The sequence below is a fragment of the Oryctolagus cuniculus genome, chromosome 6 (genome assembly GCF_964237555.1).
Source record: "Oryctolagus cuniculus chromosome 6, mOryCun1.1, whole genome shotgun sequence".
Classification (NCBI taxonomy): Eukaryota; Metazoa; Chordata; class Mammalia; order Lagomorpha; family Leporidae; genus Oryctolagus; species Oryctolagus cuniculus.
In genome coordinates this window covers 134,761,737-134,775,905 of record NC_091437.1, presented here as the reverse complement: position 1 = coordinate 134,775,905, position 14,169 = coordinate 134,761,737, and the positions used below count along the sequence as shown (strand labels likewise).

Here is a 14,169-nt window from a genome sequence, read left to right as displayed (position 1 = left end):
ATGTCATTTCCAGGTTCAACATGAAGCTTTGTAACTTGTTCTCAGAGAAAAGTTGCTGACTAAACACGACATGATGTTCAGATTTGCAAGTAGATGATCTTGGCCTTCTTAGGTAGGAAACGTGGTGGTTAGTCCAAGTTCTTTAAATAAAAAAAAAAAAAAAAAAAAAAAAAAAAAAAAAAAAAACCTTTAACTTCCACCCAAGCACAACTAATTTGAAGGTAAATTTTATGTTGCAGACGTCTTTGTGTGTGTCATGCATGGTCAGCCCTCAGTGAGTATTTCCTGGAATGGCATTGCTACCAGCAAAACGTTAAGTTAAACAATTGGAGGGTTTTTATGTTTTTGTTTTTGTTTTTGTTTTATTTGTTCTTTATTTGGGCCAAGTTTTATTTGGTGGCCTGGAATGTGTAAAATGCTGCACCATCTTTCACTATTTTAAAAGTCGTAGATTGCAAGAAAACTGAACTAGAAAACAGTAACTGGAAGTGTATTAAAACAATAGCCTTATTCTATTGAGAATAAAGGAAAGCTATATTTACAAAACATTATTTTCAAGAAATAACTGAGGATTCAAAATCACAATCCGATTAGCACATTGATGTCAAGAATATACAGTAAAAAATTAAAAAGTTCTCTTTGCATATCAATTGGATCATGGTCAAAGTTGGCATAATATCAGATCATAAAGCAAGTTATGCAAATTAAAAATATTTCCTATCCCTGGTTTTAATTTTTGAAAGATAAAATATGGTCAGAAAATACACTATATGAGTGTAAAATCATGTCATGTATACTATGTATATGGCCTAGGTTTTAATATTTATGCATGACAGACAGTAAGTATACACAAGGACAGGAACATTATTCCATAAATGTTAGATAAGGTTGCTTTACATTGATTCTGTTTCTGAATTCTCATTTCGGCTGGCTCATGAGCAGATTCCTAAGAGGCAGAGAGTACCCAAGCAAGAGGCCTGCAGCAGAAAACACATGCCCAGTTGCAGAAACAGGCAACCTGTTCCCCGCCTATCAAGGACCGTGAATGTTACTATGATGGAATGGGCTGGTTCCCACTATTACTTTCACAAAACACATAAAAGTGGTGCATACCCACAGAATCAAGCTGAATGTGCACTCGCAGGCAGATGACACAGTAAGTAATGCTCTTTCCTAGGCCAGTATTGCCTGTAACTACCCATGTACAGACAAGACACAATACAAGGATTCTTCAATAGTTCATGGAAAACAGAACTAAAAAATAAGCTTATTTTGGCAGCAAAAGAAATCTGAAATCTATGCATAGTTTTTCTTTTTTCTTTTTTTTTTTTTTAGTTTTTCTATAATACACATTTTTCCATGAACTTTTTAAAGTCACCTTATATATGTGAAATGTATCCCCAAAACACTATTTAAATTTCTCCATAATTGATAGTTAACTTATTTAGAAGCAACAAAGTCAAAAAGGGCACCAAAGAGCTCATTAAATAAGCATAAGTGTGTCCTTGGACCGCGATGAGACTGTGTTGACCACACCCATGATACTACCACATGGTGTCCTTTGGTGTCAACATCAGAGCCTAAGTGCTGCCCATAGGCTACAAGGGGAGACCCTCACTGGAAGATGGCAGTGATTGAAGCATCAAGACCCAGAACCAAATGCCTGTGCGAAAATGCCCAGCTGTAAATTGAAGGCATTAAGACTATTCTTACAAATTATTAGAGAACAAGTAGGATTTGTTTTTACACAGCAGTACATAGAAACCATGGAAAATACCTCCAACTAGCACTTTCACTGGAAAATCTGTCTGATCAAAGAAGCGCCCACTTATTGTTAGCATGGTGTCACCTTGAATGCTTCCTTTTGAAGGCGAAACTGAAGTAATCTCTAGAAGAGAAACACATTACACAAAATGTCATGAGTATTACACACAAACCGCAATACTCAAATTTCCAAATTACCTAACATAACACCTAACACAGTACAAGTAATGGACAACCAAATGAATCGATGAGGTGTCTTCTTATTTTGTCTCTGATACAAACCCTACAAAGAGGACCACACACACAGCTTTTATATAGAGCTACATTCCATAGGGATCAGGTGTTAGTGGTGACTGCTATTAAAGACCCTAGTAATGGGGAAGGAAAAGCAGAGCTGAGCATAGATATTTAGTTCAAGTGCAATAGCCTCTTTTCTTATTCACCCTTGAACAATGGAACTTTCTTACACTTATTGGCTATCATTTTATATGTACATTTTTCTCCTACAGTAATACATATAACTATGACTAGACTAGACTTATTATGTTTTTGAACATAAACAGTTTAGACATGTTGGTAAAATAGCCAGAATCATGACCTATAGCATAATCTTACTATAATTTATTCTTGCTAACTCAAGGTCTAAATATTCTTTTATGTGCGTTTCATGTTAAATACATTTTTAGAAAATGCTAAGATAAATCACATTTGATTGATTCTAAGGTGTACATTCTTCCTCTTTTAACATCTTTGAAATTTGGATATGTCCATCCCTCTTGACCTTGAATGTGTCTGTCCATCACTCCTCTTTCAGGAGGATTTGTGTTTGCTTCCAACACTCTCCTAGAGGTGCCAGCAGGAATCTGGAACACATCATGCTGAGTGAAATAAGCCAGTCCCAAAGGGACAAACACCATATGTTCTCCCTGATCGGTGACGACTGACTGAACACCAAGAGGGAAACCTGTTGGAGTGAGGTGGACACTATGGGAAATGGTGGCTTGATCAGCATAGCCCTGACTGTTAATGAACAACTAAATACATTATCCCTCTTAGTAGTTTTTTTTATCTGTTCTACTTAATATGACTGGTTTAGATCTGTAATTGATGCACAGTTATTCTTAAGTGTTGAAAATTAACTGAAATGTGATCCCTGTTGAACATGGTGGTGGGAATGGGAGAGGGAAGAGATGTATAATTTGGGACATGCTCAGGCTGATTTGCCCCAAGTGGTGGAGTTGGAAGCATACCAGGGGATTCCAATTCAATCCCATCGAGGTGGCATGTACCAATGCCTTCTCACTGTTCCAGGTGATCAGTTTCAGTTCACAGTTGGTCATGGTGAAGGGACTGGGAGTCAAAGGGAGCACATAGACAAGTCTAGTACCTGCTAACGCTAACTGATGGAGTAAATAAAGGGGAGAGTGATCCAACATGGGAAGTGAGAATCTCAGCAGACTCATAGAATGGCAGATGTCCTAAATAGCACTCTGGCCTCAGAATCAGCCCTAAAGGCATTCGGAGCTGGCTGAAAAGCCCATGAGAGTATTTCAGGCATGGAAAGCCAAGACACTCTGGCAAAAGATCTCTGCGAGTGAGATCCCAGTGGAAAGAACAGGCCATCAAAGAAGGAGGTACCTTTCTCTGAAGGGAGGAGAGAACCTCCACTTTGACTATGACCTTGTCTAAACAAGATAAGAATCGGAGAACTCAGAGGGCTTCCATAGCCTTGGAAACTCATGACTGGAGCATAGGGAGATTACTGATGCCATAGACAGGAGTGTCAATTGGTAAAGTCAACAACAGGAGTCACTGTGCACTTACTCCTCATGTAGGATCTCTATCCTTAATGTGCTGTACATTGAGATTTAATGCTATAACGAGTACTCAAACAATATATTTCACTTTGTGTTTCTATGGGGGTGCAAACTGTTGAAATCCTTACTTAATGCATACTAAACTGATCCTCTGTAAAAAAAAAAAAAAAAAAAAAAAAAAAAAAGAAATTATCAATTCCCAACTTGACTCTCACTGGGATTAAACATGACAATAGGTCTGCTCTGATTTCATCATCATTTAAAAAAATCATCTATTATTTTTCACTTTATGTTTCTGTGTGGGAGCAAACTGTTGAAATCCTTACTTAATGTATACTAAGCTGATCTTCTGTATATTAAGATAATCGAAAATGAATCTTGATGTGAATGGAAGGGGAGAGGGAGTGGGAAAGGGGAGGGTTGTGGGTGGGAGGGACGGTATGGGGGGAAAGCCATTGTAATCCATAAGTCGTACTTTGGAAATTTATATGCATTAAATAAAAGTTTAAAAAAAAAAAAAAAAAAAAAAAAAAAGAACCCAACTGGAAAAAAAAAAAAAATTAAATTATAATCTGTTTGAGGATTCTTTTGAGTCACACTAAAAGCATAAATCTGCTAGTATACCCACTGCATGGTTTAGACTTACTTCACCAAGGAGATTTTTTTTTTCTTCCTTCCTTGACCAAAAATGCTGAGACATACAAATTACTCTGCTAACTATGTTAGTCTGATGGATTTGTTTTTAAATCAATCTCATACCAAGCAAATAATTTTTGGGGTCCTAGATTAGTATAAGGGCTTCCTATTAGAATCCCAGTCTTAAGTATTCTTTCTTTTCTAGAATTCAAAAAATAATATAATACACCTTACAATCATTGCTGTCTTTGATAAATCAAGTGTATGCCACCATCACCTCTCCCCTCTATCTTTCATACATTCACAGAGAAAAATTTAACATACCTGCATATGTTTGAAACATGGAAATTTTATTGAGAGAAGAAACAAAATATGCCATCTGCTCTGGGAAACTCCTGTTTAAAAAAAATAGTAAAATTTCCTGCTTTAAAATAACCTTTAATTTAGGAATTTTTCTTTTTTATTTTAGTCAGAAGAAACATGTCAGAGTTTGTAATGGAGCAGGATGAAACTTTTGGAGAGAGATAAAAAATGTTCTATATCTTACTTTAGTTGTTCACACATGTATAAACATAACTGAACATTTCAAATATGTGCAATTATTGTAAGAAAATCACACTTCAATAGAGTTTATTTTAGGAAATAATATTGACATTAATAAAAGAGAGACAGGAAGACTGCCCTTTGTAATGACGGCTTTTCTGCAGACCATACCACCCTCTCTCCTCCTAGGACTCAGTTAGCAAAGTATTGTGCAAAGAGCTTTCAATCTATTACGTCATTTTATATTTACATCAACTACATGAGGTAAGTGAAATTTACAGAATTTATTTGTCTTACTCAAGATCACAAAGCCAATTAGTAGCAGAAACAAGAGCTGGAGCCTAGGGAAGTTTAAGTCCACAGGCTTTGCCCCGATCTAACTTGTATACCGTACAGGACTCCTCCTCTGACCACTAAGGTGTATGACAGTAAAAAGTATGAGAGAAAATTAGCAACAATCCATCAAGTTCAAAAACCCTTAATGAACAGAGAGCCTGTTCATATTTTTTGATACACCCTAACCCTTTCAAAACCTTTAAAAAGTAAAAAATCCTACAGATTGAATGATGTTCCTTTAATTTTCTCAATGGGCACGCAATTAGAAAAGTTAGGTAATTCCCATATTAAAACTCAAAACCCATCCAACATAATCACAAGAAATTGAACTAGACTCTAAAAGGATACTGCAACTCTTGTTCTTGGGACCACCAATGAACTCCACTGTAAGTCTAACCCAGGAACTATAATGTGCATTTGCAAGATTAAAGATTCTTTGAAAATATTTTATGCCAGGTTAGTTATTTAAGAAATTCATACTGGATTTTATGGGGGTTTTTTTGGTTATAAGCTTATTTTTCAGTTGATTTCTAATAATCTGAAACTATGCTAGGCCAACAATACTGTGTCTAGCCAGATCCTACATCTCAAAACTGAACTCTGCTTCTTAAGTTAGTGTGGCAATTGCTTCTTGAAATAAAATTTGAATGCAATTTATTTTGGATGACATGAAGGTGATTTTCACTAATTCACTGATAATGAGTAGGCATTTCACAATTAAGATAGCCTCATCTGAACCTTATCAGTTTGGAACAGCTGTTGTTTGAACTTGGGGTAATAAAGGAGAGAAGGTTGGATATTAAAAGAAATACAGAATGGGCCCCACATTGGTCTTTAAATGGTTTATTTGATAATCAAGAAAGCTCCTGAAATTTGTAAAATATGAATTTTATAATTTATAAAATGATTTTGAATTTTTAAAGTGCCATGTACTCTTACAAGTAGACATCTAATTAGTTTTTATTGTATTCTAAAGAATTATCTTAAACTCCTAAGAATATTATATAGAGTAACACAATTTCCTCGATTATGACACATAAATACAAAAGGAGAACCACTGGCTTAAAAAAGAGAAAAAATAGTACTATAAGTCAAGATCACAGAAAAAAAAATTTAATGTAGCATTTTGGCCTGTATTATATGTGAGTTTGCTAGCATTTTAACTGGGAAATTTCTGTGCATGTTAATGTAACCCATCGATTTATCTATGCTTATCAATCACATTCGACCTTGAACACTTAAACATCCTATTTTTGGATAATTGCTTTTCTGAAGTCATATGATGGATTTTGGTAATTAATAGCTTTCAGACAGATTTAGAACCAAGGATTCATTCTGCTTTTCACCTTAGAAAGAGTGATACCAAAAGCATAAAAGAACCATGTGTAGCTCAGAAAATAATTTAAAATTCAATAGTTACTGCTTCTAACATGGTTTTCTAACCTGTTCAGTAAAATTCTATTACCTACATTTATCTGTAAGGAGCTCATGTTCTCCTAGAGAAGAACTATTAAGTCATGGGATTCCAAGTCACAAAGATTTATCCTACCATTTACATTTCTTCTGCTTTGATTTGCTCTTGAATTATATTGTTCTTTGTGGTTCTTTTCTGGTCTAGATTGCTCTAAAATAGTATCCAGCCCAGGCGTCCCTTTGTAATAAATCTATTGCCTGCAGGTGGCTAGAATGAGACAGTCTCTAAATACAGCGATGGTGGATTTGAACGCCCTGGGATTGCGTTCCACACATGAAAGGGGCCAAATTTCATATTGTTTTGCAGTCTGTGAACACTGAACAGGAATAGCATCCACTTTGACTGCAGTATTGGCACTCTTTTCAAACATCTAATCACTGAGTATCTTTTCAGAGACAAAAAGAAATAAGACCTATATCCTATTGTTGATGGACTATAGTTACATTAGTATTGGATACTACATAATGTAATTTATTTGGATTTCTGTCATCCGGCTCATTTTCTCAATGGGGGACACTATGACACTTTGAGCACAGCAATTCATTTAGGCTTGGCACATCTCAGTTCTGCCCACTAAAAGCCATTAACATATCCAGTTACTGTGACAGCCAGAAAATGCTTCTACACATTTGCAAATGCTCCTGAGTGCAGTAATCCTTCCATGGTTGAGAATCCTGGATCAGAATGTCAAGTAGTGATGAGATGTGGTACTGGTGGCTGAAATCCTCCATCAGTCATGGCAGAGCACTGGAATGAAACGCTCAGGTCCTGGAGTTAGTCTGCATGGGTTTGCATCCAAGTGCTGCTTCCTGATAACTGAACATGCTTGGGAAAATTATCTAACATTCCTAAGTCCCATTTTCCCGATGGGTAACACGGGATGGATTATAGGACCTAATTTATAGATTCTTCTGGAGGAATACACTAGATAACGTACATAAATCACATAACATTGTGTTTCCTACTTCATTATTATCATTATCTATTATATAGTTTGCAACCTGTGTTGATATTTGCATAGGCTAATATTTTTATACAATTATAAAAGTTTTTTATGTATATTATTATGAAAAATGCCTGGAAACAAGCTATAGTTTTATTAAAAATTGCAAATATAAACTATTAATATTGGTATTAAGATATACAATTGAAAAACTATAACCACTATCTTTTACAATTCTGCCTTGATACCTTGAAAGAAAACCCATATCAGATAATATTAATCATGGGGTTTTATTTATTCTTATACTAGTTGAAATCAAAATTTAATTACTTAGGCTATAAAAAGAATTATAATTAAATCAGAAGAGCCATGAGAAATAATACTTTCCCATAAAACAGTCAAAGATTTTTTATTTGTTGTTTTAGTTACTGCTGTATTTCCCAACAATTGAAAGGTCATGTGTGAGGCACAAATTATGAGAGGATGATACAGCTCTTTAAATGTTAATTTAGGGAAATAAATTGATTAATTTTTAAAGTCTCTGCATCCAAAGCACAAATATATGCTTTATTTACTCAGTTGAATCAATTATGAAAATTATTATTTACAAAATGGCCTACCTTCCATAATCACTGTCTAAGATGAAGCTGACATTGTGATGACCTGGAATTAATTAAAATACACAATCAATTAAATTCCCAATCACAGGACAATGACTCTATGATACAAAGCTGATTTAGGAACGGAGAAAAAAACATAAAATCAAAATTCTACTTATATAATCACTTATTAATCCTTAAAGAAATGAAAGCTGAACTTTATTAAAGAGGCACACACAATTTTAAAACACATATAATAAAATGTCTTATGATTATTATATTTTATCAAGTTTTTCTGGTTATAGTCTTAAGACATCTTAACTGGAAAAACCTGACAAAATAGCATTGTGAATGAAGAAATTAAAGAAAAGATATATAACCATGTTGCTCTGAAATTTTTTTAAAAGATTTTTATTTGTTTATTTGAGAGGTAGAGTTACAGACAGAGAGAGGAGACAGAGAGAAAGGTCTTCCATCTGCTGGCTCATTCCCCAAATGGCTGCAATGACCATAGCTGAGCCAATCTGAACCAGGAGCTTCTTCCAGGTCTCCCATGTGAATTTAGAGGCCCAAGCATCTGAGCCATCCTCTACTGCTTTCCCAGGCCATAGCAGAGAGCTGGATCAGAAGAGGAGCAGCCGGGACTAGAACCAGAGCCCATATGGGATGCTGGCTCCACAGGCAGAGGCTTAGCCCACTGTACCACAGCACCAGCCCCTGAAATATCTTTCATTCATTCAACAGCTGTTTACTCATTCAGACAGTCTACTAGGTGGGGTGTGCACACAGCTTGTCCATCTCCCAACAGAACATACTGTCTAGCGGAGGCTACAATCAGTCAAGAGCAATGACACTAATAGAGAGCTACAACTTGTGATAAGGCTATCAGGGAAAAGTAGGGTGAACTCTGAGATACAAGACAGGAAGCCAAAAGAGGCTGTTTGAGGACATACACTTTATCTAAAATTTTCAGGAGAGGAAAGTTGCAAAGGCCCAGACACAGAAGGCATGAAGCTCACTGAAGCATTAAAACAAAGCAACAACAACAAAATGTGGATATACAGAGCAAGGAGATGTGGGGGAGAATGTAAAATCGAGGCAACATGTATAGCAGCTAAATTAGTCTTAGAATTCTCTGGAGGAAAAAAAAAAAAAACAAGGAGAGGGGGACAGAAACTTGAAATTGACTGTGTGAACCTTAAGAATAAAATATTCACACTTGCTCACATGAAAGTGCAAAGAAGCCAAGGAAGAAGAAAAAGACACTTTAAAAGGATACAGGGGCCAGCGCTGTGGCTTAGTAGGTTAAGTCCCCACCAGTGGCGCCAGCATCCCATATGGATGCCAGTTCTTGTCCTGATTGCTTCTCTTCCCATCCAGCTCCCTGCTAATGTGCCTGAGAAGGCAGTGGAGGATGGGCCAAATGCTTGGGCCCCTGCACCCACGTAGGAGACCCGGAAGAAGGTTCTGGCTCCTGGCTTCGGATGGGCCTGGCTCCAGCCTTTGCGGCCATTTGGGGAGTGAACCAACGAATAGAAGTTCTCTTTGTCTATCTGTCTCTCTCTCTCTGTCTCTCTCTCTCTGTCTCTCTCTCTCTAACTCTGCTTCTCAAATAAATAAATCTTTAAAAAAAATAAGGATATAAAAAAGGGAAAGGGAGTTCCAAGAAAATACACAGAAGGAAAACAAAGTCAGGAGGCTTCTATGACAACTATAAAAAGCGATGACCAATACTCACCAATGTAAGTTCCAGTTGTCTTGCAAATCATAGAACCCATGTCTCCATTTGGATGATCTAGTGTTAGACCATACCTAATAAAACATATATGTTAATATTAAAGCTTACATTCACATTAAGTTTTAAAATAGTGTGTTCCATTTTAAAATCTCAATAATTTCACAATATGTATCAGGATAAAAACTGTTGCTTCAACCAAAATTTCAGCAATATATTTCCTAGACTTCAACTGAAGATACTTGAATAAAATTTCTCTTATCAATGAAAGATTTTATAATTAATTTGGTTCTCCCACACTAATATTCCTTTTATAAAATGTAAAATACTAGGGTTGGGGTTGTGATGCCACACCTGTGACGACTGCATCTCATATGAGGGCCAGTTCAAGTCCTGGCTGCTCCACTTCTGATCCTGCTCCCTGCTAATGTGCCTGGGAGAGCAGTGAAAAGCTTGGGCCCCTGCCATACATGCGGGAGACTCAAATGGAGTTCCTGGCTCCTGGTTTCAGCCTGGCCCAACCCTGGCTGTTTCAACCATTTGTAGAGTGAATCAGCAGATGGAAGCTCTCCTTCTCTCTGTAACTCTCTTTCAAAATAAATAAAAATAAAACCAAAAAATGTAAAATACTGCCAAATGGTAAATATATGTCTCAAAACATATTTTCTCATAATAACCTAAAGAGTACTTCATAGCATGCTATATTGGAGACAGAAGAGGATATAATATAACATCTAACTTTAGAAATGATTGTTATATTAGCATGTAAGATATTATAATTTATACTGTATTATAAAGTACTTAAATTACTATTAAAACTTAGTATGTTTATATCTATTATTTATTTTTACAAATAAATTTTACAAATGAAAAAGCTTCCACCTGCGGCACCAGTATCCCATATGGGCACTGGTTTGTGTCCTGAATGCTACTCTTTCGATCCAGCTCCCCTCTATGGCCTGGGAAAGCAGTGGAAGATGGCACAAATGCTTGGGCCCCCTTCCCCTGCTTCGGAGACCTAGAGGAAGCTCCTGGTTCCTGGCTTCGGATCAGTCCAGCTCTGGGTGTTGCAGTTATTTGGGGAGTGAACCAGCAAATGGAAGACCTTTTTCTCTGTCTCCCACTCTCTGTCTATAAGTCTACCTCTTAAATAAGCAAATAAATATTTTTTAAAAAGAAAGAAAATTATCTGAATTACTTACAGATTATCAGATTGTGGTATGAGAAGTTCACAGGGCATTCCTCCAATATAAACTCTGTATAAATATTTTTATTAGAAAAGATGAAGTTATATTTATTTCAAAATGCTCTCCTCCCACCAAGTTTGCTGCCCAAGTTAATTTTTCCTGTTTTTTCTCCAATAACTTATTATTACCCATCACTCGCTCACTCAACAAACAACTTTTGAACATCTATTATGTGGCAGTTTCTACTCTAGGTACTGGGAAACAGCACTGAATGAAGCAAAGATCCTGACCTTGACCTTGTGACATGGACAATTTAACTGGAAGAGACTAATAAGCGTGACATAATAACATAGTTGACATGTTAGAAGGCATTGAATACTAGAAAAAATATTAAAAACTGGCCATGAATTCATCTATCTCAAATTCAATCATTTCAAAATAATGATGTGTAGGAAGTCCCATGCTATAAGAACTAAGATAAATTGCAAAGGCACCCCAAAACCATCAGGAATGAGAGAGCACCCACTGGCTTCAGTGACACATCAGGATACGAAGCTGAGAATACGTAGGGCTGGGCTGCATGGAAAACGTCTGCTTGCATATTTCCCAGCAGATGGGGTCTGACCTGTTACTTGAAGGCTGATAGAACCTGGTGCTACTGGAGGCTCATGGGCAACTGACTAATGTTATAGGCTTTGCTACACCAGAATAAACCTCCTAACTTCTTTGATAGCAAATCCCAGCCCAAGATAAGACCAGATAGACACCTGAAATATTAGAAAATGAATAGTTCTTTATGCAAAGAACTTTAAACATTTCAATGCACTTTTACATTTTTTAAATTCTAACAAAGAATAAGCTGAATTATTGTACACCTTACACCTTATTACAGATATTCAATTATTCAAATTCTCCTTCTAACTTTCTGTATTATTTCAGCTAAATAATAAATTTAGCAACCAACACTTGCAGGCCCTTACTACTCTCACTCCTTAGGAGTGAATCACTGTTATTCTTCCATTTTACGGATAAAGAAATTGAGGCAAACAGGTACAGTAGCTTGCCCAAGTCTGCAGTTAGTGACGGAGCATGGCAGGAATTCAAGCCTACATTGCTTGCCATCACTCTGTTCTCTCAACTACATCAGGTAGTTCCTCCAGCAGCCTGGGTACATGTGTCTATGATACTACTACCCTCGTTGTCCTTAAATATGTATTTTTTTAGATTTTTTTCTCAGTTGATTTTTTAAACAAAAAGCTCCTTAGCAGGCACCAATCCTTCTATTTGGTTTCATATCCTCAATAACGTGTAACTGGTCTGAATTTGGAGATGTGGCCTAACAGATAAAATTTGTGAGAAGCAGGTCTCCTGGCTTTCTGCCCAGTGCATAGCCCATTGCTCCTCCTCCCTTCCTGTTAGTGGAACTCAGGCACAGTGAAAGGCCTTGGGAGTCCCTGTACCATTATTAACATGGTGCAAATGAGATAAATGCATTTCTAATAACTTCTCGTCTTCTCATTAATAGGTGAGTGAAAAAAAATCTATGCTTATGTATGATATTTCAGGATTTCCAGAGCACAAGTATTGGCTAGGTTGAGCTCTGAGGTTCCTTCTGTAATTCTGTAGTTTTTGTTATTAAACAAAATAGCTTCCAACTCAGTGGAGGGAAAAAGCACCTTTTTTTAAAAAGTCAAACTTTCTATTCCCTGGCCTCATTATGGGAAAAGATGACTTAGAAAACCACATCTAAGAATAAGAATATAAACCATCTATAATACTCAACTATTCTGAAGCAGATGAAATCTTTACTTATGTTAAGCTGTACACAAAGTGTTAAATATTCCTCTACTTAGGAGTTCTTGTCTTACACATAAGGAATCAATATGGATAGTTCCAGCATAGAAATGTGATTTGAGAGTCATACTTTAAAGAATGTTGGAGATATAACCCTCATTTCTTTTATTAAAACCTTTCAAACTGCTTGTTTTATAAAATTTTATATGTATATGTATGTATACATACCAAACTTTAAATATTTAAAAAATTTTCTGACTGCTATTTGAATTATTTCTTGATCTGGCTTATACACATAGGCAATAAGCATGAAGCATCTTAAAAGCCTGGGTCTCTACTTCCTTCTGTAGGAAATGAACAGGATTATCAGTCTTCTAAGGCTGAACTGATATGAACCTATTGATGTTTCAGAAAGATAACTCAGGCAATAATGCTAGTTTCCAATACAAAATTTGGACAATTATTTTTGGACACTAGTTAACTAGCCCATGTTACTACCATCTGGCCCACATTTGGTAAATGAGAGACTCAGTATCCAAACCCCGGCCTGTTAGTGACTTATTGACCATTTCTTATTTCATCTCGCCCATAAACCATTGTGCAGCAGAATAAGTGCCAAATTGTTAGGAAACTTGGGTTCTATTCCTGACTTTAAGCTATATGACCTCCAGCTCTTAGATATTTTTATATGCAAAATAAGGTCATCAGATTAGTGATAAAGTCCTTTATTATAAACTTATATGATTATTATTCAATTACTCTTGGGCTTGCCTCCATGTGCCTTCTATTAATAAAACCACATAGGTAAAGAAGGAAGTATCTTAAATAAAAAATGAAAAGCACATGGGCCATTGTTTCCATGTCAATCAATCACTTAACAGTTTAAACATAGCTGAAAAAACACTAGTTAGCCTGATCATATTGTAGTAGGTTTTAACACCTCTGGGCCCATTATTTTATAATATCATATCCTATATATAAATTATAAGATGTATAAATTACATTTATACATCAAAAATTACCTCAAAATCCTAACATTTTTCCCATTTGAGCTCAGTGCAGTGTTACTTCCATAGACATCAGTGAAGATTCTACCCTGGATTGTTATCAGTGTGCCTAAAAATAAAATATCCAAGAAGATCTAGGTAAGAATACTTATCCATAATCCACGCACTAGAGAACAGTACCAAAACACTCTTTTCCCAGTAAAATCAAAGTACAGACATCATTATTGGTCAATATTGAGCTGAAAGCTCTAGCAAATATACTAAATATGAGTATATTTATACATACTCATATATTTATATATTAAAGAAGCATATCAATGAAGTCTGCAGTGTT

The 14,169-nt window shown here is 36.0% G+C and overlaps 1 protein-coding gene across 3 annotated transcripts in view; it reads right to left on the bottom strand.

Annotated features, from left to right (window-relative positions):
* Nucleotides 1–14,169, bottom strand: part of PKHD1L1 (PKHD1 like 1) — a 196,712-nt gene that overhangs the window by 167,138 nt on the left and 15,405 nt on the right. For all 3 annotated transcript variants that reach the window (XM_070075409.1, XM_051843973.2, XM_070075410.1), the window contains exons 6-11: nt 13,851–13,944; nt 11,050–11,103; nt 9,851–9,924; nt 8,134–8,176; nt 4,542–4,612; nt 1,778–1,888 (exon numbers count right to left, since the gene is read on the bottom strand). In XM_070075409.1, the coding sequence (XP_069931510.1) occupies nt 1,778–1,888; nt 4,542–4,612; nt 8,134–8,176; nt 9,851–9,924; nt 11,050–11,103; nt 13,851–13,944 (447 nt within the window). The remainder of the gene's footprint in view (nt 1–1,777; nt 1,889–4,541; nt 4,613–8,133; nt 8,177–9,850; nt 9,925–11,049; nt 11,104–13,850; nt 13,945–14,169) is intronic.